At 42.1% G+C, this 24,195-nt stretch overlaps 1 protein-coding gene across 2 annotated transcripts in view; it reads left to right on the plus strand.

Annotated features, from left to right (window-relative positions):
* GAPVD1 (GTPase activating protein and VPS9 domains 1) overlaps nt 1-24,195 on the plus strand; it is a 3,238,556-nt gene that overhangs the window by 260,946 nt on the left and 2,953,415 nt on the right. For both annotated transcript variants that reach the window (XM_044058337.1, XM_044058338.1), the window contains exon 2: nt 14,863-15,079. In XM_044058337.1, the coding sequence (XP_043914272.1) occupies nt 14,895-15,079 (185 nt within the window). In that variant the 5' untranslated portion in view covers nt 14,863-14,894. The remainder of the gene's footprint in view (nt 1-14,862; nt 15,080-24,195) is intronic.

Consider the following 24,195-nt stretch of genomic DNA (forward strand, 5'->3'; position numbering starts at 1 on the left):
TCCCTCTAAGAGGGAGAATTTACCTTACCCATCCTCACAAGTTATGACCAAGGACTGACTTTTCTTTCTTGGCCTTCAGTTAATTAGGTTTCAGAAATAACTAACTAATGATGTGTGATTGTTTTGGACCATTCTACCATTAACTTGTATTATCGATTTTTTCAGAAGAACAAGTTTTCTTCTTAAGCATTTTAATTTAAAGCCATTAGAAGATGCAAAGGTGAATTTTAATGATCAGTTAGATCGACACTTATTTGAGCTGGATGGGTGTACTAGCTTTAAGGTAGACTGCCTTCAAGGCCTCACTTGTGAGGTTATCCTGTTTGCAGTGTTATGTGCCTTAAAAAATCTCAGGCACTGGATAAAAATTTCTAGCAGATTAATTTGTGATGAAATTAAGGAAATTTCAGTTTGGGTTATTTGTCAAATAACGACATGAGGTAAGAAAAAAATTTAAAAAGTAAATGCGACTTTTAATAGGGCTTGGTTGTCTTGGCCTGACTATGTTTGGCAAAGTATTCCATATGGGCCTAAACCCTTTTGTTGTATCTGGGTAGAGTTTTATAAAGCGTGATAGACTTGGAGTTTACTCTACTAATGCACTCCAAAGGAAAACCAATCTCTTATTTTTGGGATATTTTAAAGGCTTACTGGCACCTCGGCGTTTGTGAAAATCTACTGCCAATCATTAGCGGACCAGAGTTCCGCTGTGGTGATCCCTAATCGGGAAAAGCCGAAAGACCAACAACAACAACTCTGTTTTTACTTGTTTGTTCATTTAATGCCAACATTTGTTCCATTCATTAACATCTTAGTACTCTTTTGTTCAAAGCAGATTGTTCTGGAGCTTGGAACTGTGCTTACATTTGAAGTGAGTAGAAATGAGATGGTTTTAGCAGTTAATAACTGAAATATAGTAAGTGTTTGTGCTTTACTGGTTGTATGACTTAATTTTTTCAACTCTCTTTTGTCTAGAATTTTGAAATTCTATTTTTTCTTTTTCAGAAATTGCAGTTATTTAAATCTTAAGCATTCTAGAACCAGTCTTTCTTAAATTTGCTACTTTTCTATAAACCTCTTACTTAGTCTCTCTTCTGACAAGGTTTGTATAAGGATGACTAACACTAGATCAGCATTTGACTTTAAATGATTCTCTGTTTGCCTTTTTATAGATGCATCCAAGGCATTTGATTTTTTGTGGTCATTTGCATTTAAAGTAAAAAAAAACTGCTTTCCATTTATTTTTATAAATTAATAGTTGGTATATCAGTTTTGCCTTTATATAAACCAGACTTTTCTTGTAAGAGCTGGTGTACCAGGCAAGTTTACTGTTATGTCATGAAACTGCATATTGAACACTTTTTTTGTTTGTGTTCAAAAAAAATTAATGTAGCTCTTTCAGGTTACTTACTTTGTTAGGTTAACTGCTTCTACAATGATTCTATTTATTTGCACTACTACTCCAAGATCTAATCTTCCTGGAGTCTTGTAGAGTGTTGAAATGTGCAAAGATTTTCTTAAAAAATGAAATCTTGTGCTTAATAATTATACTTAGAGTCAAAGAGCCAGTTGCTTACCCTAACAATAGTTATATTTTCAGGAACTGGCGTTTCATAGGAGGTCATGTCTTGACGAGAAAAATCTGCATTTGGAGTAGTGTTGAAAAGGCTATCAAATGATAGTTTCTTCTTTCTCACTCCTTTTAAAGGATGCTGTTGTAAAAATCCCCAAAGCATTGTTTTCGTGCAGCATCAACTTTCCTGTGTATTTTGAACCCTTCTTTCTATCCTTACTTTCAGAGTTGTCAAAATGTTATGGTATCCTAAATGTATATAGAAAATCTTTCTTGGGGTAAGTTTGTCTTACTTAAAATTAATATTGCTCTAATACTTATTTTATTTATTTGACTTTTGTTTACTGGGGTGGTCTGACTGGGTCTACAGAACCTGTTTTCAGCAGAGGCCTGGGGAGAAAGGCTCCACATACAGAACAAATACAGTATAATCCAATACATTACAAATGACATTAGAAATACTGTACAAAAATAAGCTGAAAGAAACTTTGTTACAAGATTACCCATCTAGACAATTCTATAGAGTTAAAAACATGGATAGTAATAGTCACTCTCAGCATATACATAGCCTATGAGTAGATAGTGTCCAATAGTAGTATGTAGGTAGTGCACTGTATGACATTAACTGTTCTAGTACATGAAAAAATAGAATGTTTTAGTTAGGAAAATAATCGCCAGAAAGTTCGTGATGCAGAAAGATAGTGAAAGAGCTAAGAGTAGAGACATTACAGCTTGAGCAGTAACTTAAGGATATGGTATAGAAACAGAGATGGATTTAGAAGAGCTTTAGGCCTTGCAGACTGTGAGAGAGTGAAATGTGACAGAAGAGGAGGATGAGGCTAGTGTGGAAGAGGAGGGTAAGAGCTGAACATTAGGCAGGCTTTATGCAGCAGCAGAGCCATGTATTTTTGAGATGATTTTTTTAAAGAGACTTTGAAATGGGTTAGAATAGGCATAGACCTGATAGCTAGAGGTACTGAATTCCGTAGTATAGAGACAGAGCAAGAATACAGTGTGACCTGGTTTTCTTGTGGGTTTTGAGATGGCCAAGAGACTTTTGTCTTATCATAGGGATCAATTTGGTGTGCAAGGTGTGACTAGAGTAGCTTGTACAGAGCAGGTAGTAGGCTTGAAAATAAGGCTGTGCAAGGTGGATAGCTGAATAAAAGCAAGTTGTTTAGGGAGTTCGAGCCAGCTTAGTTCTAGTAGTAATTTACAGTGGTGTGTGTGATAACTAGAGTTTGTCAAACTTTGTAGCATGTTTATCTTTCTTAGGGTAGACGTTTCTATGTAAAGAAGGGAGGGAAGTAAAAATGTTTTTGTAAGGGTAGTTTTGGTTGCTGCAGTAAAGAAATGTTTGTTTCTATATACAAGTCCCAATGTTTGATGCGTTTTCTTTATATTCTGCTGTATATGGGGTCAAATGAAAGTTTCAGTGATAACTCCTAGAATTTGGTTTCCTGCACAAATTCTATGACAATGTTGTCAGATGCAAGGATGCTGAAATGATCAGTGACAGGGGAGGTGTTTTGGGGTGAAGGAGTACTAGTTTAGTCTTTGGATTAAGAAAGAGTTGGGCATTTCTTAGCCAGGATTTGACTGCAGTAGAGAACTGTTGAGTTTTTGGAAGTAGTTCTGGTAGTGATTGAGTGGTATAGATTATGGTGGAATCATCAGTGTAGTGAATGAGGGTTCCAGGGTGAGAGGCAGGAAAATGTTGAGTAGGGATCCAAGGATGGAGCCTTGAGGGACTCCTGTAGGGTTGCAGAGAAAGGGTGAGAGTTCATTTAACTATTTCACTGCTTGTTTATGATCCTTGAGGTTGCTCTGAAACTATTTTACTGTGTTGTGAGAAGCCTAAGTTAGAGTGTGTGTTCAATAGTAAGGGGTGAGACACTGTGTCAAATGCCTTGGAGAGATCAAGGAAAACTAAAGTGGTATAGCATCCTGCATTTCTGGCCTTGTTCATGGTGTCCGTAAAGGATAATAGGGCTGTAGCTGCGCTGTGGCTAGGTCAGAAACTATGTTGGGTTTTGGCTAGAAGATCGTTTTGCAATAGATATTGCATTACCTGCTGATTTATATCTCTCTTGCGAGTTTTGGATATGGGTGACGAGATGGATATATGATGGTAACTGGATGGTTCAAAAGAGTTGCCTCTCTTGTGGATGGGGCTGATGTGACATTGTTTCCATATGGTAGGTACTTCTGATTCAGATAAAAACCTATTTATAAGGATACTGGTTGGGTAGGCGATTGAGTTGGCAGTCAGTTTGAGGTAGTGTGGTGTAAGATTATCAGCTGAAGTGGAGCAAGGTTTTAGTTTTTGTAGTAGTTTCTTAATGGTGTCAGTGGGTATGAGCTGAAATGAGAATGGGGTTTGTAAGACATATTGTTGAGTAGGAGGATTAATGACAGGGTCAGAAGTAGTTGATGGTCTGGGGTTGGTCTGACAAGGGTGGGGGGATGGGAGGCGCCAGCATAACTGGTGTTCATTAGTAGGTCTGATATTGATTTTATGAAGTGCTTGTTAAAGGTGTTTGCTATTTGTGATGGAGGGGTTTCAGGTGATGGTTGTGCTCTCAGTTCCAAGGTTAAGTAGAGAAGATATGGAGTGACAACATTTATTGGGGTAGATTTTATGCTGGAGCTGAAGTTTGGAATAGTATGACTTGTCATCTCTGTTGATTAGTTTTGTCACTTTATGTAGTCTTTTGAAATTGACATGATTTTGTTCATTTTTGTTTAGTTAACAGGTTATCCAGGCTAGGTCCCTTTGCTTCATCAGGTGTTTGCATTCCTTAGAGAGCCATGGTGCTGAGTTATTTTTGTTTCGTTTCATACAAATGGGTGTTACTGTATTAAGTATGTGAAGGAATGTGCTATTAAAGTATAGTACAGCTTCATTAAGGGGTAGTTGTTTAAGAGGTGTCCAGTCTAATTCACATAGCAGTTATTTGAGTTTATGCTGACAGAAATTAGTTGAGTTCCTAACTGGTTTTACAGTTTGTAGTCTTAGTTGTTGGGAGTTTGTTCTAATGGAATAAGCTGGCAGATGATCGCTCAGGGAGATAGGCAGTGTACCGAAAGAGGGGTAATTAGCTGGATAGGGTCTTTGCTGTATCTTGTTGGAGTATTGATAAGCTGAGAAAAAAACATACAGATTTATACTATTTGTGGGGGAGTTGGAAACTATGGTTTGCCAATCAATATTTACGTCTCCCAAGATTGTTTTGACGTTTATTGTTTGGGTTGTCCAGGATAAAATAATTTCCAACACTGGTATATTGTGACCTGGTGGGATATATATTACTATTATCCAAATTATTTTTGATATTGAGGTTCAAAAAAGAAATTAGTAGCTCAGCATTAGAAAATATAGTTATATTACTGGTGTAGGGTGTGATGTTGAGTGTAGCGGGATATAGAAGGGCCACCCCCCCCTTTTTTAGATCCATCTCTTCTGGTTATTGCAAAGTTTGGAGGTATTATTTCTGAGTCTTTAACATTGGGGTGTAGCCATGTTTCGATAAGGGCCAGTATGTCAGGTTTATTTTTGATAAATCTAGGCCTGCAGTGGGGTTATTTTATTACACATACTTCTAAGGTTCAGTGTAAGTATGTTTAAATCTTTGGGGTTATTCTTGTGGTTAGTATAAGAGGGTGGACCTGGGTTAGGATGTACGTCTCCACATTTGAGTAGATCGGTAATGAGGATTGAGAACCATGGGAAGTGTTTTTTATTCATAGTTGATTGTACTGGTATCAAGAGTGGTTTCATAGATGGTGTGGAGGACAATTTGTGGTTTGAATAATATGGGAGGTTATGGGGAAAAGCTGGTGGGGAGGGGAGATATGTGGTAAGCTTTATTGTTTATTGGGGAGATGGTTGGAGGAGGATGTTGGTATGTATTGGTGTGTGGGGGTAAGAGAGGATAAATGTTGTAGCGAGGTTGAGAATTAACAACCAGGTAAGGAGTAGCATGTCAGCTGTGATGGTGGGTGTAAAAAATAGTAAAAGTGGTATGTGTGTGTTAGAATGTAATGTCAGGTGTAAGTAGATATGTATGTTATCTAGTGATATGTGAGCAGGTTAAGGTAAAGTTGGAAATGTTTTGACTTCAGTGTGGGATATGACAATGTGTTTAAGTGTTTTGACTTGTGGACTGTGGTAAGGAGGGGTGGGGTAGCTGTGATTGGTCAGTAGTAAAATTATGGTGCAAAGTTAGTTTGTGTGTATAATAGAAGAGAAGGTGGTAGGGGGAAGAGAATTCAAGGTGATGGATATAAGGGAAAGCAGATAAGTTTGGTTATGTAAAAGTTTGTAAGGTGTGAATGAAATGTGGATGTGGACAAGGTAGAGTTGTATATAGTTGGATCATAGGAATGAGGGGGAGTGGCTTGCTTGGGGATGTGAGTAGAGGTGCTGGAGCGGGTGGGCTAAGGGGTAGGGCGGAGGAGCGGGAAGAATACGTCAGATGGTTTACCACCAAAAACTATCAGTGAGGTAGAACGTTCATGGATACAAAGACAAGGTCTCTGAACTCTAAATACTTAATTTGAATCACAGCATTTAGTATTATGGCTATGGGGTTTTCATAGTCTTTCCAGGGTTATATTACACTGATAAGAGTAAAATGTACTAAAGTGTTTAACTTAAACTTCAGCAGTAAAAGGCCTGTGATTGTGGGTAAGTAAGTGGGGGTGGGGATAGCCTTCCAGCAGATTCAGCACTACAAAACAGAACAAACTAATGCACAACTTCACAAATTAAGTTATTAGTATGGGGCTTGGAAATTGCCATAGGTAGATATAACGTAATGTATTGATCCTTGTGAACCTTCGCAACTGCAGGTGAAATGCAGCTGTGCAAGTTATTTAGGTAGTGGGACATAACTTTTGCAGCAGCAGTAGTCAGACTTACTTTAAAGCTAGGTTTATGATAATGCATTATGCTTGTCTTCTCTGTAGTTGGCCATTTTTCCATATTTTAATGGATTTTGCTCAGTAGGAGAGGTGAGCCAACCCTGCACATTCCTCTCTGCCTGCCTGTTTCAGTGTCAAGGTCACTGTTCAAACCCAAACACTTGGGTCACAGTAAGGGATCCATCTCTCTCTACCACAGAGCCAGACATTTAATCGGTATAACCTTGAGTTAGCAGTTGCATCTTAATCCCAAATTTTGACTTGTCACTTTATGCATTAAAGGGATTTGTAGGTTGTTCATAGGGAAGTACTACACTAGCTGCCCTTGCAGGCCATTTTAAATTCCCCTTTCAAAGGTGAGAGTCCAACCATGCATCTTAGAGTGTGAGGTAAACAACATTATACCAACCCCAACCATGAAGTCCAGATAAAAAGCTGTTTTATTGATTATTATAGGTGTATTGTATAGGCAAAGTTGTCATTAAGCATCAAAGGAAAAGACTGGATTGCTATTTTTTGTTACCTTGTCAAGGCACTAAATGAAGAGCATCATTTTGTACCAGTCACCACTTGCATGACTTATTTCATGGTCAAGTCATTGGGTATGTAATCTTAAATGTCTTGGTATCTTTCTCATATCTCTAGTATTGATAGTGATATAAGGTAGCTTCAGAGCTTTCTTGAAACTGTGAATGTTTTCATTTGAGTATTGTCTGCCTGTTTAGAAAGATGTTAAAGTGAGCATGTAGATGGCAGCTAGTGTATTGTAAGAAAAGAAGTTATGTACTTACAGTAATGTTCCATGTGTGTTGTCCATCTCACCTTCATTCTTAACTGGTGGGGTTAGGAACTGATCCTTGGTTCTGACTCTGCTGTTTTTATAATCTCAAGGTCTTCCACTGGCTCATGGCTGTATCCCTATCCCATCATGCCCTAGGAAAGCTCCCCATATCTTGTTTGCTGATGAACAATATGCAATAGTAATAAAAAAAGTATTCTGAACTTAACAGCAGGGAAGGTTGGAGAATGTAATTTCCCAAACTTGACCACTGTCCTCCAGTAGCCAAAGGCTGGATAACACACACATGGAATGTTATGGTGAGTACATAGTGAGTACTTAACTTCTTTGTGATGTTGTCCTCTCTCGCCTTTTTTCTTAACTGGTGGGACAGCGTCCGTAGCACCCATTTTCTTGGGCGGTTTACAGAAGAATATTCTCCAGAACAGTAGACACAAAAGAGGCCCTGTTCCTGGAGGCCACATCTACTTTGTAATGAGTGATTTGAGGCCTTTCCCATGTTGCATCAGCACACATGGTGTCAATTGGTAGTCTAGCCCGAAAGGCAGATGAGGCTGCTTTGGCTCTAATAGAATGACCTTTAACTTTAAAGGGTAGGTCTTTGTTGTGAGATTTGTATGTAAAGGTAACACAATCTGATGGCCATTTCAAAAGTGTCACCTTAGACACAGGAGCACTTATTTTCATTCTGAAAAGGAAACAAATAATTGGTCAGATATTCTGAAGTCCTCTGTCCTTTGTAAGCAGAAGCGCAATTATGTAAGTCCAGTTGCTGTAGTACATATTCTGCACTGTTGCCACGTTTGTTTGTGTCTTTCGGCTTTTCCTGGTTAGGGGTCGCCACAGCGGAACTCCGGTCCGCTAATGATTGGTAGTTGATTTTTACGTGTCGAGTTACCAGCCCTGACACACAACCTTCAACGAAGGCACGCCCATTCACGCACATCTCCATGCAGAAGACGCTCTAGCTGAGAATTGAACCGGACAGACACTGGTAGTTCTATGGACTGATTTAAATTAGACTCTGAGCTTACTTTTGGTAGGAAGGATGGATTTGTTTGAAAGGAGACCCTGTCTTTGTAGGGGGCTGTATCGATAAAGCTTGCAACTCTGAAACTGTTCTGGCAGAAGTGAAGGCAATCAAGAGAAGTGTTTTCCATGTCAAGAACTTTAGATCACAGGATAATGCAGGTTCAAAGGGGTCTTAATGGGTGGTCTTAATAAAAAAAAGTGCCCTTTAGAAAAGCTTTGCATAGTCTGTCAGACATAAGACTCTGGTCCAGATCACTTGCGTGAAACTTAGATATTGCTGCCAACTGAACTCGAATGGTAGCTGCAGTTGCACCTTCATTAAACAGTTTTGTCAAAAATTCAAGAATGGAACCTATGGGAGTAGAAAAAGGATCAGTGTGGTTACTTAATGCCCAAGAGTAAAATCTTTTCCATTTATTCATGAATAATCTCCTCGTTGAATCCATACAGGATGAGATCAAGGTATACTTCACAGATGAGGAAAGGTTAGAGAGCCTGGCTATATTTGCAATTGGAGCAGCCAGGCGGTCAATTTTGAGGGTCTGAAGAGAGGGATGGAGCATTCCTGACGAATGAATAAGAAGGTTCAGAACTGGGTCCAGAAAAAACAGCTCCTCCTGGACATGAGGCCAAAGGAAGGGGAACCAGACTTAACGAGGCCAGTATGGGGCAACGAGAATCAAATTGCTTTCCAATGAACTGGCTTTCTGAAGAACCTTGGGTATCAAGGGAAAAGGAGGGAAGGCATAGAGGAAACCCTAGGGCCAACCATGTACAAGTGCATCCCTTGGTAACTCCCACGGAGGGAGGATAAGGGCAAACTAGCTGCTGCATTTTGCATTCATGGATATGGCAAAAAGGTCGCAGCAAGGCTGGCCCCATTTGCGGAAAATCATTTCCGTTACTTCCAGTTTTAGGGACCACTCGTGAGGCATCAGAATTGCTGTGCTGGGTTTGTCTGCCATCACGTTATATTTGCCCGAGATGTGCATTGCTATCAGAAAGCATTAGTAGGAGGTAGCCCATTGCCATACTGTCAGGGCTTCTCGACAAAATGGGTAGGACCTGGTTTCTCCTTGTTTGTTTATATACCAAACAACTGACATGTTTTCCGTCTGTGTTGCAATAGTTCCTAGCGGAAGAGAGTCCTGAAGTGCATGCAGCACTAGAAGCACTGCTCTCATCTCTAGGACATTGACGTGCAAATGGGCTTCATGGTCCTGCCCAAGTGCCTTGGACTGTCCTTCCCAGATAATGCACCCCCCCCCTATCTGGGACGCATCCGTGGTCAGTGTGGCTAATGGCCGAGGGAGAACAAAGGGTTGACCTAATATCACATGAGTGGCGTGAAGCCACCAACGAAGGTCTTTCTTGCAAGATTCCATTGTCAAAATTTGCTGGGACATGGGTAGTTCTAGCATGAACCACTGAGCAAATAGTAGCCCCTGTAGAAGTCTCATGTGCAGACGTGCTAATGGAATCAGGGTTATTGCCGGTGCCGTGGTTCCCAAGACTTTCAGAACTGTTCTTGCTTGAAGCTTCCTCATGGACAGTAGGATTTGGACCTGATATCATAGAACATTAACTCTTTCTGGTGAAAGTTTTGCCATCATTTTTGTTGTATCTGTATCTGCTCCTATAAAAACGATATGTTGAGATGGCAACAAGGTAGATTTTTTTGTAATTTATCATGATTCCTAGATGAGAGCAGAGCTGTAAAGTGCTGTGTCTTGCTTCTGTCAGTAGATGCTTGGTGGTGAAGGTTAGGAGCCAGTCGTCTAGATATGGAAACACTTGGAACCTAGACTTATCAAGTGAGCAGTGACTACTGCCATACACTTGGTGAACACTCTAGGGGCTGTAGTGAGACCAATGAGGAGAGCATGGAACTGCTAGTGACTGGCTTCCAGCTGGAAGCGCAGAGGACTCCTGGATGGCCTGTCCATTTTTATGTGGTAGTACAAATCCTGGAGGTCTAGAGAGCACATTCAATCATCTGTTCTCAGAAAAGGGAATATTGATTGCAGTGTTACCATCTGGAACTTTGTTTTCCTTACTGATTTGTTCAGTCTGCTGAGATCCAGTATGGGTCTCCAGGCCGCCGTTTTTTTTTTTTTTTTTTTTTTTTTTTTTTTTTTTGCAGTTAAAAAGAACCTTGAGTTACTTTTGGATCCTGTTTGGTCTGCGGGGGACTGTTTGGATGACTCTTGTCTAGCAACGTTTGAATTTGTAGAGTTGCCTGTTCCCTTTGATTGGGTGGGACATCCAGGATGTTCTTTGGAACGGGGAAGGGTATAGAGTAGCCTCTGGATTTTATGCTTAGTAACCACATGTTTTTTTTATTTCTAGCCAGGATTCTGGGTACAAAGATAAGCAACCCCCAACTGCTTCCAGAGATGGAGAGGCGGACCTCCCTTCAGGAGCGCTGAAAGGGCCAACCACGGAAGGAATCCCTGTCACCCTGATTTTGTGGACCCCCTCTGCCACATGGACAGTGTCTCCCGTTACTACTTCCTCTGCTGCCCCTGGGGAAAGGGTCACTATGTGTGTCCTGAAAAGCTCTCTGGGATTTTGGGAACCACATTTTTCCTCCCTTTTGACCTTATGGATAAGGTCTGGAAGGTAGTGAAAAATGTAATCCCATGCCAGGGAGAGTTCTTCCTTCTTGCTCGCAACTGGTGAGTTTGTCCTTAACTTTTGGCCCGAAGAGAGAAGAGCCATCAAAGGGGAGCATTAACAAAGGTAGACTTAAAAGGCTCCGCAAAGTTACACAAGCGCATCCAGAAATGTCTCCTCAGGGAAATTCCTGAACCCACTGCCCTGCTTGCTCCATCTGCTGCGTCGGAAATTAGCATCATGGAGGAGTTAACCACAGAGTTTAAGGTAGAGAGCTAAGAGGAAACCTTGTCTGAAACCCCCGCACCTACTGAGCCTTGTAGAGTATCTCCTAGCACTTTCAAGAGACCCCTCTGCAACCTAGTAAAATGAGTCAGGTAATTCAGAGATTTGAGTGCAAATGTCTTTGAAGAGAACATGCACTTCCTGTATCTGTCCATCGTACGAGACTCCCTGTTGGATGGACAGATGAGGATGTCACTGAAAGCTCTTTTTTTTTGTGGATGCTGCCAATGCCATAGCATCTACTGGGACACCCTTAGTAAGGAATTCCTTGTCTGAAGGCACAATAATAACTTGTTTGGCCTCTGAGGAACAGGTTCCACCGAGTCTGGAGACTCCCACACCTTTTGACTAACCACTTGCATAAGTACATCAAAATGCAGAGACACCCAAGTGGCAGAAGGGTGAGACCCAAAAGCCTTCAGGTATACAGACTTATCCTCAGAAGGGTTAATGGGCTTCTAGCCATCTCTTCGCTTCAGGATTTCCAGGATGTCTGCGAAGGAGACATCCTCAGAGGCTGACCGTGGGGAGCATTCTCACTCATCAAGGTCTGTATCAGAAGTAATGGACTCCTCTGGGGAGTCTAAATGCTTCCTCTTAAAAAGTCTGCTATGAGGGACCTCTTCAGAAGGGTGTTCTGGAGAGGTTTCTGAAGGGGGGGGTCACCCGAGGGGTATCTTGTGGCCTAAGGTCTCTCTGCATGTCTGTGGATGGTGTGGTGCAGAGACAGATGCTGGTGCTTTTGGGAGAATAATGTCCATACCCAAGAGTGGAGCTGCCTGTGGAGACACTACTCTCATCACCCCAAAAGCCCCCCACTCTCCTGATGTGATGATACCTCTGGCTCTGAAGAGCCAGAAGGGATCCCCTGAACCAAGGGGGTTAGTTCCGAGGCCAATGTAGGAGCCGAGTTCACCCGAGCCTAAGCCTCGAGAGGTAAGGTCGGATCTGACAAGTGTCTGATCTGACTCCCTTCCCTGGACCCAACTACAGAGCATCTGCTCCTAGATTCCTCGGGTTCAGTTGGAGCAGAGGATGTCTGAGCAGATGTCAGGCCCGAAGAAACCGGAATAGGTCTTGGCACTGACTGTTCCACAGCGGCAGGTTCCAGACATTCTGGCTTTGAGGTCCAAAGTCGGCTTGGAAGTGTAATCAGTGTTGAAGGGGAGGTCATGGTTGGCTTCTAATCTTTCTTGTTTGGAGCCGATAGTAGTTTGACCAACGCTGGTGTCTTTAAGAATCTGCACACCACCTGATCCACATTATCATCAGGAAGACTCCTGGGGGACCGAGAGGTGGGGGGCAAAAGATCTAACCAGTTGTAGAAGAGTTGACTTTAAAGTAGGGGAGACTGGTACCAATTCTGGGGACTGGCTCTGTACTTCATATTCTATCAGCACCTATGCTGAAGGAGCCGATGATGAAGATTTTTCGGGTCCAGCAATCTTCGGGTCTGAAGAAGTAACTTTGGTCGACTTTTTTACTGGCTCTGAATGGCCAGAAGATGATTACCTTTTTCCCAGATTTGTCAGACTTGGATGAAGGAGACTTGGTCAATTTAGAAATATCCTGACCTCCTCCTAATGCTTCTGCGAAGGGGGAGTTCAGTAAACCTCTTATTATAATCTTGTTCTTCCTCTCAGGCAGTACTCTAGAACTAAGAGTGGCAGATGGAACAGTCTTCTTGTAGATGCAAAGGCCCAAGGGAGTATACACAAATAGCGTGTGCATCAGTGAGAGACATTTTGTGGTTATAGTTCACACACTTTTTAAACCCAAAGAGTTTGACTTCAGGTTCCTTAGATATAATCAGTTTTCTGACAGACTACAACAAAAAAGGTACCAGAAAAAATTTACAACTACTCCCAGTCTAGTAGACAAATGCAAGCTACCCCAATATTACTATATATAATTGGAAACTAGGGATGAAGTTCCATCTGCTGAGTATAACTAAAGAAAACTGAGGATGAAAAAAATCCGAGAGCACTGTCTATATTTAAACTCCTGTTGTGTCAAAGGCTAGTGAGATGTTACGTATTATTTTTAAGCAACAACAAAAAGGGAGAGGGATGGCAGTTCTCTAACTGAAAAGAAGCTGTCTAGCCAAAGGAGAGTGGGGAAGAGAAAAGATGGTTCTCTAACGTAAAACAGACAGCTGCAGCCCTCTAACTCAAATGAGCTGCCTGTTGCTAGGAAACAGCAACAGAAGCAATAAGAAATTTTACTACACACTCTAAATTAAGCGAGTGTGTAAAGGACAGTTAAGAGATAGAAAGATAGTTTTTAATGCCCGTTTTTAGTTAGAGGACTATTTCAAGCCAGGATAGGGAGTAACTCAGGCATAGCGAGACAAATGACGGCCAGAAAACACAACAGAAGAGCAAACTCTCTAAACTGACTAAAAATTGACTAAAATTTAGTCAAGTGTTTAAAATTCCAGATAAAACTGCAAATACACAAATCATTAAAATAATAAAAGATCAGCTTAGCCAGAGCCAAAATGGAAGCACCTGATTTGTTTAGCGGCAAACGAGATCTGGGGAGCTTTCCAAGGGCATGATGGGATAGGGATACAGCCATGAGCCAGTGGAAGACCTTGAGCTTGTAAAAACAGCTGAGTTGGAACCGAGGATCGGTTCCAAACCCCACCAGTTAAGAATGAAGGAGAGATGGGACAACATCACATCTGCATTTATGTGAAATTGGAAACTAGGGATGAAGTTCCATCTGCTGAGTATAACTTAAGAAAATTGAGGATGAAAAAAAATCAGAGAGCACTGTCTATATTTAAACTCCTGTTGTGTAGTAGGTAGTGTCAAAGGCTAGCGAGATGTTGCATTTTAGTGAGAACGCATTTAAGGAAATTGCATGCAAACATTTCTGGAGGCTTTATAGAAAGAAGGATATCAAGCTGGGGGGATGCAGATTATGGCCACTAAGGTGATACTTTGGATGAGGGGGTGGTAGGGGGCAGGTGGGAATGTGAAAAAAAAATCTGAAAACATTGGATTTATGCATGTGTAGATAAACATATACACAGTTTATGATGCACACAGTGCCAGAAAAAGGTATTCTGAGGACCTCTGCTGTGAGAGGAGGACAGGCATAAAAGAAACTGCATTTATTCCGTGATACAGAGAGGCAAGTTTCACTATGCCCACTTTGCTAAATGGTTTGGGATCCTTTATTGATATTGGTACTTGAGAAGCCAGATGAGAATGTTGGGACTGGATGGCTAACATTGGGCCACCCATTTTGTGTGTGTGTGGGGTGGGGGGTTGGAGCTTAAGCTGCTCAGTCATCTAAACCACTTTCTCTTAATGAAAGCTATGAGAATACAGCAAAGCTGTGGTTCCACCAAGTGCAGAGAATGGCAGGCAGTACATTGTATTACAGCTTGGGGTAACAGATTTGTGGAAGCGTGCATGTATCAGATTGGCATGGCTACACACACACACACACACACACACACACACACACACACACACACACACACACACACACACACTCGCTGCACTACTTGATGGTTGAAGAAAGTACAGATGGGTCTAGTACCACACACTTTTAATGTACTACTTAGTGGTTGAAATTAAGTATTTTTAAGTGTTGTATTTGTGTTTCCTGTTTACAGCTGAATTTTGCCTACTGCTTTAAGAATTGAAGATGGTTAAACTGGAAATTCATACTTTGACCCATCACTTGAAGCAAGAACGCCTGTATGTTAACTCAGAAAAGCAATTAATCCAGCGTCTCAATGCAGATGTGTTAAAGACAGCAGAGAAGCTTTATCGTACAGCATGGATTGCTAAGCAGCAGAGGATTAACTTAGACAGGCTTATCCTTACAAGGTGAGATGTGTTACAGAACCCCAAAACAGTAAATAAAGTCATGTATGCTTCATTACTTTTGTCTTATTTGTGTGATTTTGGTAACATTTGCTGTGGATTCCATGTAGCTAGTGGAAAGTTTCTGTTTACAGCTGTTAAAGCTAGTGAGTATTTGAAGTTTCTATAAGAAAATGTTCACCCAATAAGGGCTTCAGTTTTTATTTTGATGTATTTTAATAAACTGTTGAAAATGGGGCTGTATATAGTTTCATGGGTACTTAATTAAGCTATTTTGATCGTTGACGATCTTGTTAAGCCTAGCCTTACATTCCCATGGTATTAGTTTTTTGTTTTTCTTTAGCCCTTGTGTTTTGCTTATGAATAAATAACCCAGAGGTGGGTTGAACAAAAATATGTTGGGACATTTACCTGTTTCCCCATCCATGATGGACAGGGTGTTTAACCAGGGATAAATGTATGGGTACCCATCCATTTGTACAAATTACGTTTGATTTTGTACTTATATTTGTTGGCTCTGAAGTTTCCAACCGTTATATTTAGTGATCCTTTTTCAAGGACACATTGTATAAAATGCATGGAAATACCAGCATTGCAGATTTTTGCTGTACTTTTAGGATCATAGGAGGTCACTAGGCTAATGGCCCTAGGGCCTTTACAAGCTTAGCCAAGTTCTACCTTTTATTTCCGCGATCAGCACCTATATCAAGAAGGACACAGGTGGAACCCCCAGTGTGAATTTACGGATACCCATCCAATTGCCCAGATTGTGTTTGAAGAGGGCCGATGAGGTGTTGTTTGACATGAAGTGGGAGTCTCTTCCAAAGGTGTGGTAACCCCTGGGAGACCAGTCTGTTCCCCTAGCACGTTTTATTTATGTCCCGTACCAGGTTAAGGTCTTTACAGCGAGTAACCCATGTACCATTTGACTTATGGAGATGCAGCATTTGCAATAAAGCAGGGTCAGATATTGGCTTGTATGCAAGGCAGATATTGCCTCTGAGTACTCTGTATGAAACTGAATAAAGTGTCAGTGATTTCAGATGATCCACGTAGGACAGATGCTGAAGACCTAGAATTTTTCCTTGTGACTAACCTTTTTTGTCTCTCCAATTGCTGCATATGTTGGTAAGGTACATACCAAAAGTGGAGTTCTACTCAATTATTGGCCCAATGAGAGAAGAGTACAGAGAGGTTATGACATATTTTTTTTTTTGGGAGGCAGTGTCCTTACTTATGAGATGATCCTTATAGAATGCCCTTCTTACCACTGTGGAAACATGGTTAAAGGTATGGTTGCTGTCAACTTGTGTGCCCATGTCTCTCACCACTGAGAGTATACTTAAGGTGTTGCTATTGATGTGGTAGTTAGTTGGAACATCGCCCTTACCCAAAGGGATGGTACATTTTTTTGCATTGCGTTTAAGGCCATGACTTCGGCACCAGTCATTTGTTTGTGTAAGACCCTCTTGTAGGATGTTGACATCATTTGGAGGTTCTGTGACTGTTCCCATTGTCAACCACAGACCTTTTAGTTTTTGCTTGTACTTCGGAGAAATAGATTTCAAACAGTAGAGGTCACAGGACTGATCTCTGTGGAACACCACTGGTTATAGGTCTGCTGTTGGTGGATTCCCCTATTTTTAGTATATGGGTTCTATCAGTGAGCCTGTTAGTGACCCATCTAACAGTATAAGGGTTGATACGTAATTGGGTGAGTTTGTCAGTGATGCCTGAATTTGGGGGATGGTGTCAAATGCCTTGGCTAATTCTAAGTAGGCTGTATGCATTAATTTCCCCTTGTCCAGGGTCTTAGTGACCGTCTCAAAGTAGTCCACCAGGTTTAACAGGCATGATCTCCATTCGACAAATCCTGAGTAGGGTCACGTGTTTGGAGACAGCTTGTATCTTTGTTGATAAGGTCCATGATAATTCACTCCATGGCCTTGCAGATAAGATTAGTCAGGCTAATAGTTCTGTAGTTCCTGGAGTCTGTAGAAGCACCACCTTTGTGCAAGGGAATAATGGTGTCAGTTTTCCATTCAGCAGTGCTTAGACTGTGATTGAAAACAATACCTGGTGGTGGTGGTGGTAATTCTTGTTGGAGCCCATGTAGGACACAGCGTGGGATGTTATGAGGTCCCATAGATACTGTGTTTTTGGCCTTGGAGAGAGTGTTTATGACTTGCATTTTAGAGCTACAAGGTAGGGGATAGGTGGTAGGGATGTCATGGGGGTACGTGTGGCGGGGTCAGGGGAGTGAAGTTTTCATGGAACAGGTTAGCTATGTCCACAGGCTCAGTAAATGTGGTGGCATTAATTGCCAGTTTGGCACGAATCTTGGCCTTTCCTTTTAGTTATGGATGTAACTAAAGAATGCCTTATGGTTGGTTGTCTTTAGTTGAGGAAGCTAATCTGGATTCATAGTTTGCTTTGGAGGACTTCACAAGAAGTCTTATTTGCTTGTTTAATGTGAGGAGGGAGTGTTTCCAGTTTAGGGCTCGCTCCCTCTTACTCTTAGATAGCAATTTCTTCCTCGTATTGTAAAGCCTGTTAATGGCAATTGTCCACCAGTCAGGCTTGCTCTTCCTTGAGGAGTTGGCTTTGGTCCTATTGGGTACGGCCGAGTCAATGCAGTTATATAGGTGTTTGTATAAAGCGTTGGTGTAGAACTCTGCATAGTTGCCATTTTCATCTGTGGGGGGAGGTGCAGTGAAGCTATTCTCATACTATCCTGTAAGAAGTTATAATCTATTACGGAGAGCTTTTTTAGTTTAGTTGCTGCTGGGTGGTGGGGGTCAGGTGCAATAGTTAGCTCAAATGAGACTGAATTGTGTTCAGATCTCACCAGAGAAAACCTCACAGTTGGGGTTACAGTGGTCCCCCATATTGTTGAGCACCAGATCCAGGATGTTGGCACCGCTTGTGGGGTTGTCAACCAGCTGGCCCAGGGCACTAGCGTTTACAAAGTTGAGGAACCTTTGGGCAGGTGAGTTTGAGCACAAGTAATTTATCCAGTCAGTGGATGGGTAGTTAGTCACCCAAAACCATAGTGTTTGGATGAATCGTGCTAGACTCAAATAGATCAAGTAGGCAGTGTGCGAGTCCTGATTCATGGAGGCAGTCCTGTTGCTGGCAATGACTTGAATAGGTGTTCTACCAACAGCTAATTGCACCTGAAGTATCTCAAGGGAATCTTACTGTTTAACCAGTCTGGAGGTGTATTTATCTTTAATGAGTATTGATATACCTCCTCCTTTAGTTTTCACCGCTAAATTTGTGGTCTGAACATGTGGAAGGAGGTGTAACCTGGTGTGGCCAGGGTGCTATCAACAGCCTTGAACCAGGTCGCCGTGACTGCATAAATGTCTGAGTCTTCCAAGTGAGGAGTGCTTCCAGTGAGTGCAGTTTCTTGTTTAGACTCCTAGCGTTTAGCAGCATAACCTTGAGGTTGTTTCTACATGGAGTTTTTACATTGGAAATTTTGTCATTGAGACACTGCCTAAAAAAGCCACTATGGGGGTGGCAAGAGCCTTAGCCAGCAACCGAAATCCTAGGGGTGAGAGATGAAGAACATCTCTGGCAAAGAATCGAGGTATGTCGATCATGACATCCCAGGCTGACATGCTGGATCTCTTTAGAATGACACCAGAAACTAATCCAATTATTGACATCCAGCCCATGACCCTGTGCAGTAAATGACCAAATGCTAGCTGACTAACAGAGAAAGCAGTAGTTGGCTGTTCTATGTAAAGACACCTTCATTTTTAGGGCAGGACAGAAAAGTTTTTGAATGTAGTTCCATGAAACATGAAGAAACATTCTGGGAATAGAAGTCATGTTAACACACATGCAGTCTGAGACAAAAATCTGAGAAAAACAGAATTGTTTGCAGTAAGCAAATACTGTTTAATGGCAGTCTTGAATAAGGTTTCTGTCTCAACCCTGTTTGGCCTACAAGATGTGAACTTATTCTTGATTTTCGTGCATTTAGTAAACAGGTTTTTCTTATCTGTAGTTTAGTACTATTCGTCGTCTGTATATTTACGCTTCTAAATATTTTGGTACTCTGTTCAATTATCCAGATATAGCTTCGGTAAGCCATCTGACTACCGACATTCCAAAAAAACGCAAAGATAAAGATGGAGACAGGCTGCCTGGGCCTAAAGCTGCCGGCGATGCTTCTCCTAAGCCAGTCACCAGTTAGCCGTTTCTCAGTGAGGTTCTTTTGCAGCCCCTGATACCCGCTATTTCAGAGGCGCATGCCTCTACTGAGACCCATTCGGAGTCCAGTATGCCGCGAGATGCTTCAGTTATGGAACCTGTGGATGTCTCCACCTTGGATGGGTCCAGAGCCGCTGTGCAGGTACCGGATTCTGAGGGTGTTTTCAGGCCTACAGATTTGTATATTAGACCGTCACCATCTTCAAAACTAAGGCCAAAATCTCGATCTATGCCTAAAAAATCAGTGCCTGGACTACATGTGCAGGTCCCTATGCCTAAAAAACAAGTGATCAAAATGGCTAAAGATTTAATTCCTCTGATCAGGGGTAGCCAATCCCCCTTCTAAGAGGCCTAGTCAAGATGTTGATTATGAATCTTCTGAACAGGATTCTATTTCTTCTGACTCTTCTAATGAACAGGAATTGTCTATACCCACTTATGAGGACTCTGATGCAGAAGATTCCATTCCTTCTGCTTCTCCCCTTGAGGATTTTTCCTTTGGGGAAACTTTGCATACCTTAAGGGAACATTTCCACTGGGAAAGTCAGGATTTTTCTGAATCTTAAAAGAGGCTTGGGGATTTTCTTCTTCTTCAGCATAGGCCTTTGGCTATATCCCCTGTTCTAGACATTGTTGATGCTTTTTCAGAATCTAGTATGGTTCCTAATTCTCTGCCTCTGGCTCATGTAAGCCGAACAGATACTACAGGGTTCCTTTTCAAAAATTCTGTTGCAGATCCTGAAACCATTTCTCAGGGTCCCAAGGGCATTAAGGCTTCAACTGCTAAAAATCTACCCCTTCCGATAGAGATCCCAGTGTGCTGGATAGTTGGGGTAAGAAGGTTTACACTTCTGCAACCCTGGCAATCCGGGCTTTAAACTGTTAATTTCATATGCTAAAATATCAGCAGCATATCATGGGACTGCTTAAACAGAAAATGATTTCTGACTGTGTGGAAAATAAAGATTTACAGGATTTATTGCATTCAGCTGAACAAGTTGGAAAACATACTTTGCAATGTGGATTTGCTTCTTTGGAGGCCTCTTGCAGGGCTGCTGTAACTGGGTCTGTGCTAAGAAGGCATGCTTGGCTCAACGAGCAAAATCTGCCTGATCATGTTAAAGCAAAATTGTTAGATGCTCCTTTACAACAGGACCATCTCTTTGGTAATAAGGCTGAAGAAGTTCTAAAAAAGGTGGAAGATACAGCTAAGTCTATGCAAACTGTGAGATTTCTTACAAGTACAACCTCCAAGATTTAGTAGATACTGGCCTACTAAGAACTGGTCCTGTCCAGTTCCTTCAAGGGCCACTCAAGCCAAACCCAGGCACCAGGTTTCAGTCCCAAGGGACTTTCAGAACAAAACAATGGGGTGCCTCCTCTTCCAGATCTGGAAACAACAAGACACCTTCCTATGGTAAGCAGTCTTAATTACTTCCCTTTACACTTACCAAGCACTTGCCTTTTAGCCGCCCCTTTGGGAGGGAAACTGGCTCTTCATGCAAAAAACTGGCAACTTATAACCCAGGACAAATGGGTTTTAAATATAGTATCCCAGGGATACAGATTTCTTTTCCAGACGTTGCCAATTCCAAACGGATGGCCAGACCTGCCCCCAAATCAATGGGCAGAGGCCAAGAAACAAGTACTTTCCCCTTATGGACATGAGGGCTATTCAACTAGTATTCAGCTAGTACCAGAAGAGGAAAAGGGACAGGGTTTCTAGTCAAGACGTTTCCTGGTACCCAGAAAAGACAAATCTTGGCATCCAGTTCTGGACTTATCTACTCATCTTTCTGGACATACTAAAATTCGAAATGCTGACTCTTCACCAGTTACTTCCTATACTAGGTAAAGATGCCTGGTTGGCAACTCTAGATTTAAAAGAGGCTTACCTGCATATCCCATTCAGGGAATCTTGCAGAAGATACCTCCGCTTCAAAGCAGGCTTCTTGCATTACCAGTTCTCTGCACTGCCCTTTGGCTTATCTACTGCGCCCAGGGTCTTTACAAAGTGCCTGGCTCCAGTAATTGCATTTTGCAGGCAAAGAAATATTCAAATATATCCATACCTGGACTATTGTCTAATTCATGCAGAAAAAGGACATTCTTCTAAAACATCTGGCGTTTGTAAAAAGGGTGCGAACTTGTCTAAGGTACATTTATAAGCGAAAAGAAATCACAACTGGTACCCTATCAAAAAATTACATTCCTGGGTGCAAGCTTGAATACAACTGCCCAGATGGCCTTTCTTACGACAGAGAAGCAAATTAATTTGGTGACTTACTTCAAGCAGGTGGCCACAAAAACCCTGCTTTCTGCAAGGCAAATACTGCAAGCCTTGGGGGTTCATGGCCTCCTGCATTCTTCTAATTCCATATGCAAGACTGCATATGAGGAAACTTTAGTGGTATTTAAAAAGTGTATGGAGTCAGCATTGTCACAGCTTGAAAACAATGATTCCTATCATACCTTGCTTGCAACTAGAGTTCCTGTGGTGGGCAGAGGCCTGCCACCAACACAAGGGACTGGCATTCACACCACCCCCTGCCGCCCAAACCCTAACTACCGACACATCAGACTATGCTTGGGGGGCTCATCTGGCAGGGAAGTGCATTCAGGGCAAATGGAGCCCAAATCAATGCACCTTCATATCGATCAAAAAGAAATGCTAGCTGTACAGAATGCACTGACAGCCTTCAAGGACTACCTTCATCCAGGACAATTAATGATAGACAGACAACACCATGGTAATGTGGTACATAAACAAGCAGAGGGGTACACACTCCTACCACCTCTGCAGACTAGCCATGGCACTGTGGAAAATGGCCTTGACCTGTCAAGTACATCTACAGGCTCAATTCCTGCCAGGAAAGCTGAATACTCTGGCAGGCGAACCAAGCAGAAATCTCATGGACCCACACGAATGGAAACTGGAACCACAGATTTTCAACATGTTGACATGCAAATGGGGAGCCCAGACATAGATCTTTTTGCCTCACCCCAGAACTATCAGTTGGACAAATTTGGCACAAGACAACATCACAAAAAAGCCTTGAAAGTGGATGCTCTGTCCTTCAGCTGGAAAAACCTATCAGTCTATGCCTTTCCCCCTCTGCCTCTGCTCTCCAAAGGTCTTCTAAAATTCAAACAGGACAAACCAAAAATGATTTTGATTGCTCCAGACTGACCTCACCAACATTGGTACCCACTCCTGCATAGTGTGTCACACCTTCCACCGTGACACCTGCCTCAGACACCTTACTTACGGTCTCAGAACAACCAAATTCTGCACACTCCACTCCAGACTTTGAATCTTGCAGCGTGGCTAATCACCTAAATTCACCCTTAGCATCCCTCAGCAAACCTGTGATCGATGTCATTTTGGAGGCGGGAAGACCTAGTACTAGAAAATCTTATGCTGACAAATGGAAAAGATTATGTGCCTGGAATCAATCTCAAGGGATAAGCACAGCAGTAACCATCATTCCTCAGATTCTGCAATACTTAACTGAGATGCTTCGCAAGGGCCTGTCCTTTTCTTCCATAAAAATCCATGCCTCAGCCATTTCAGCTCATTACAACACAGAACCTCCCCTCTTCCCTCATCCTCTGCTAAAGCAGTACCTCAGAGGGGCCAAAAACTTAAGACCACCCAGGAGAGCTCTAACCCCTGCCTGGGACCTCAGTTTTGTATTTGAGAAGCTCTCTCTTGGAAAACAGCTTAGCAGTCACTTCAACTAGAAGGATTTCCGAATTACAGGCTCATATGGCAGTGGAACCTTTCATCATTTTTCATTTGGGCAGGGTATCTCTCAGGACCAATCCATCCTTCTTGCCTAAGGTGTGGTATCCAATGTGGCTCTTAATTGGACCATTCATTTGCCAACTTTCTTTCCCAATCCACAGAACAAGGGGGAGCGGATTCTGCATTCATTGGATGTGCACAGACAACTTAGATTTTACTTAAACAGGACTAAATCTCAAAGAAAATCTGAACTGCTGGTGGCATTTGCTGCAGGGGCATAGGGAAAGGTTATTTCAAAGCAAACCATTTCCAAATGGATAAGCCATTGTATTTGTTTCTGCTATATGCACCATGGAAAAACTATCCCTCAGGGGATCAGATCCCATTCCACCAGGGCTGCAGCTACTTTCAACAGCCTTTCTCAGAGGTGTTCCTACCAGGGCCATTCTAGAAGCTGCTACCTGGAGCTCAGTTCATACTTTCACCAAACATTACCATTTACCACTTTTCTCTAAATCCAGAGCTGGCTTTGCCGCTGCTGTCCTGCAGGGCCTTATAGCTGGTCCTAATGCTGTATAATTCCCTCCACCCAACCATAGCTTTGGGAATCTACCCATATGTAATGACTGCAACAGTGAAACACGAAGAACATAGTACAGTTGTGTACACTTACCATAAGTGTAGATGTTCGAGTGTATTCACTGTTGCAGTCCTGGATGTTAATCGTGCATACAGCTGCAGTAATCACAGATTGGTTTTCAGCAGTCAGGCGTTTCCTCGGTCGGCCGAATTCCAAAGTCTTGGTCCGGCGTCGGTTGTCGTCGCATACTCTTCTGACGTCAGGAAGGCCAGAGTATATAAGACACAGCCGACGCCATGTTCTTCAGTCTTTTTTGCCGCGCGGTGCCCGAAGCAGAAGCAGTTCGCAAGTGCCGGTCGGCCAGCTCCTGAATTACGAAAATATTTGGAACCGAAGTCTTCACTAAAGTTAAGTACCCAGTTGGGGAAACTTTTCTTGCCTCAAACCGATGTCAGAAAAAGTTAATAATTGTATTTCTTGTGGGAAGCAAATACCACATAAGGATTTCCATTCCCTTTGCATACCTTGTTTGGGCCCAGACCAAGACGTCTCGGGCTGTCGCTTTTG

The sequence above is a fragment of the Protopterus annectens genome, chromosome 16.part0 (assembly GCF_019279795.1).
Source record: "Protopterus annectens isolate FY-2018-M chromosome 16.part0, PAN1.0, whole genome shotgun sequence".
Lineage (NCBI taxonomy): Eukaryota > Metazoa > Chordata > Ceratodontiformes > Protopteridae > Protopterus > Protopterus annectens.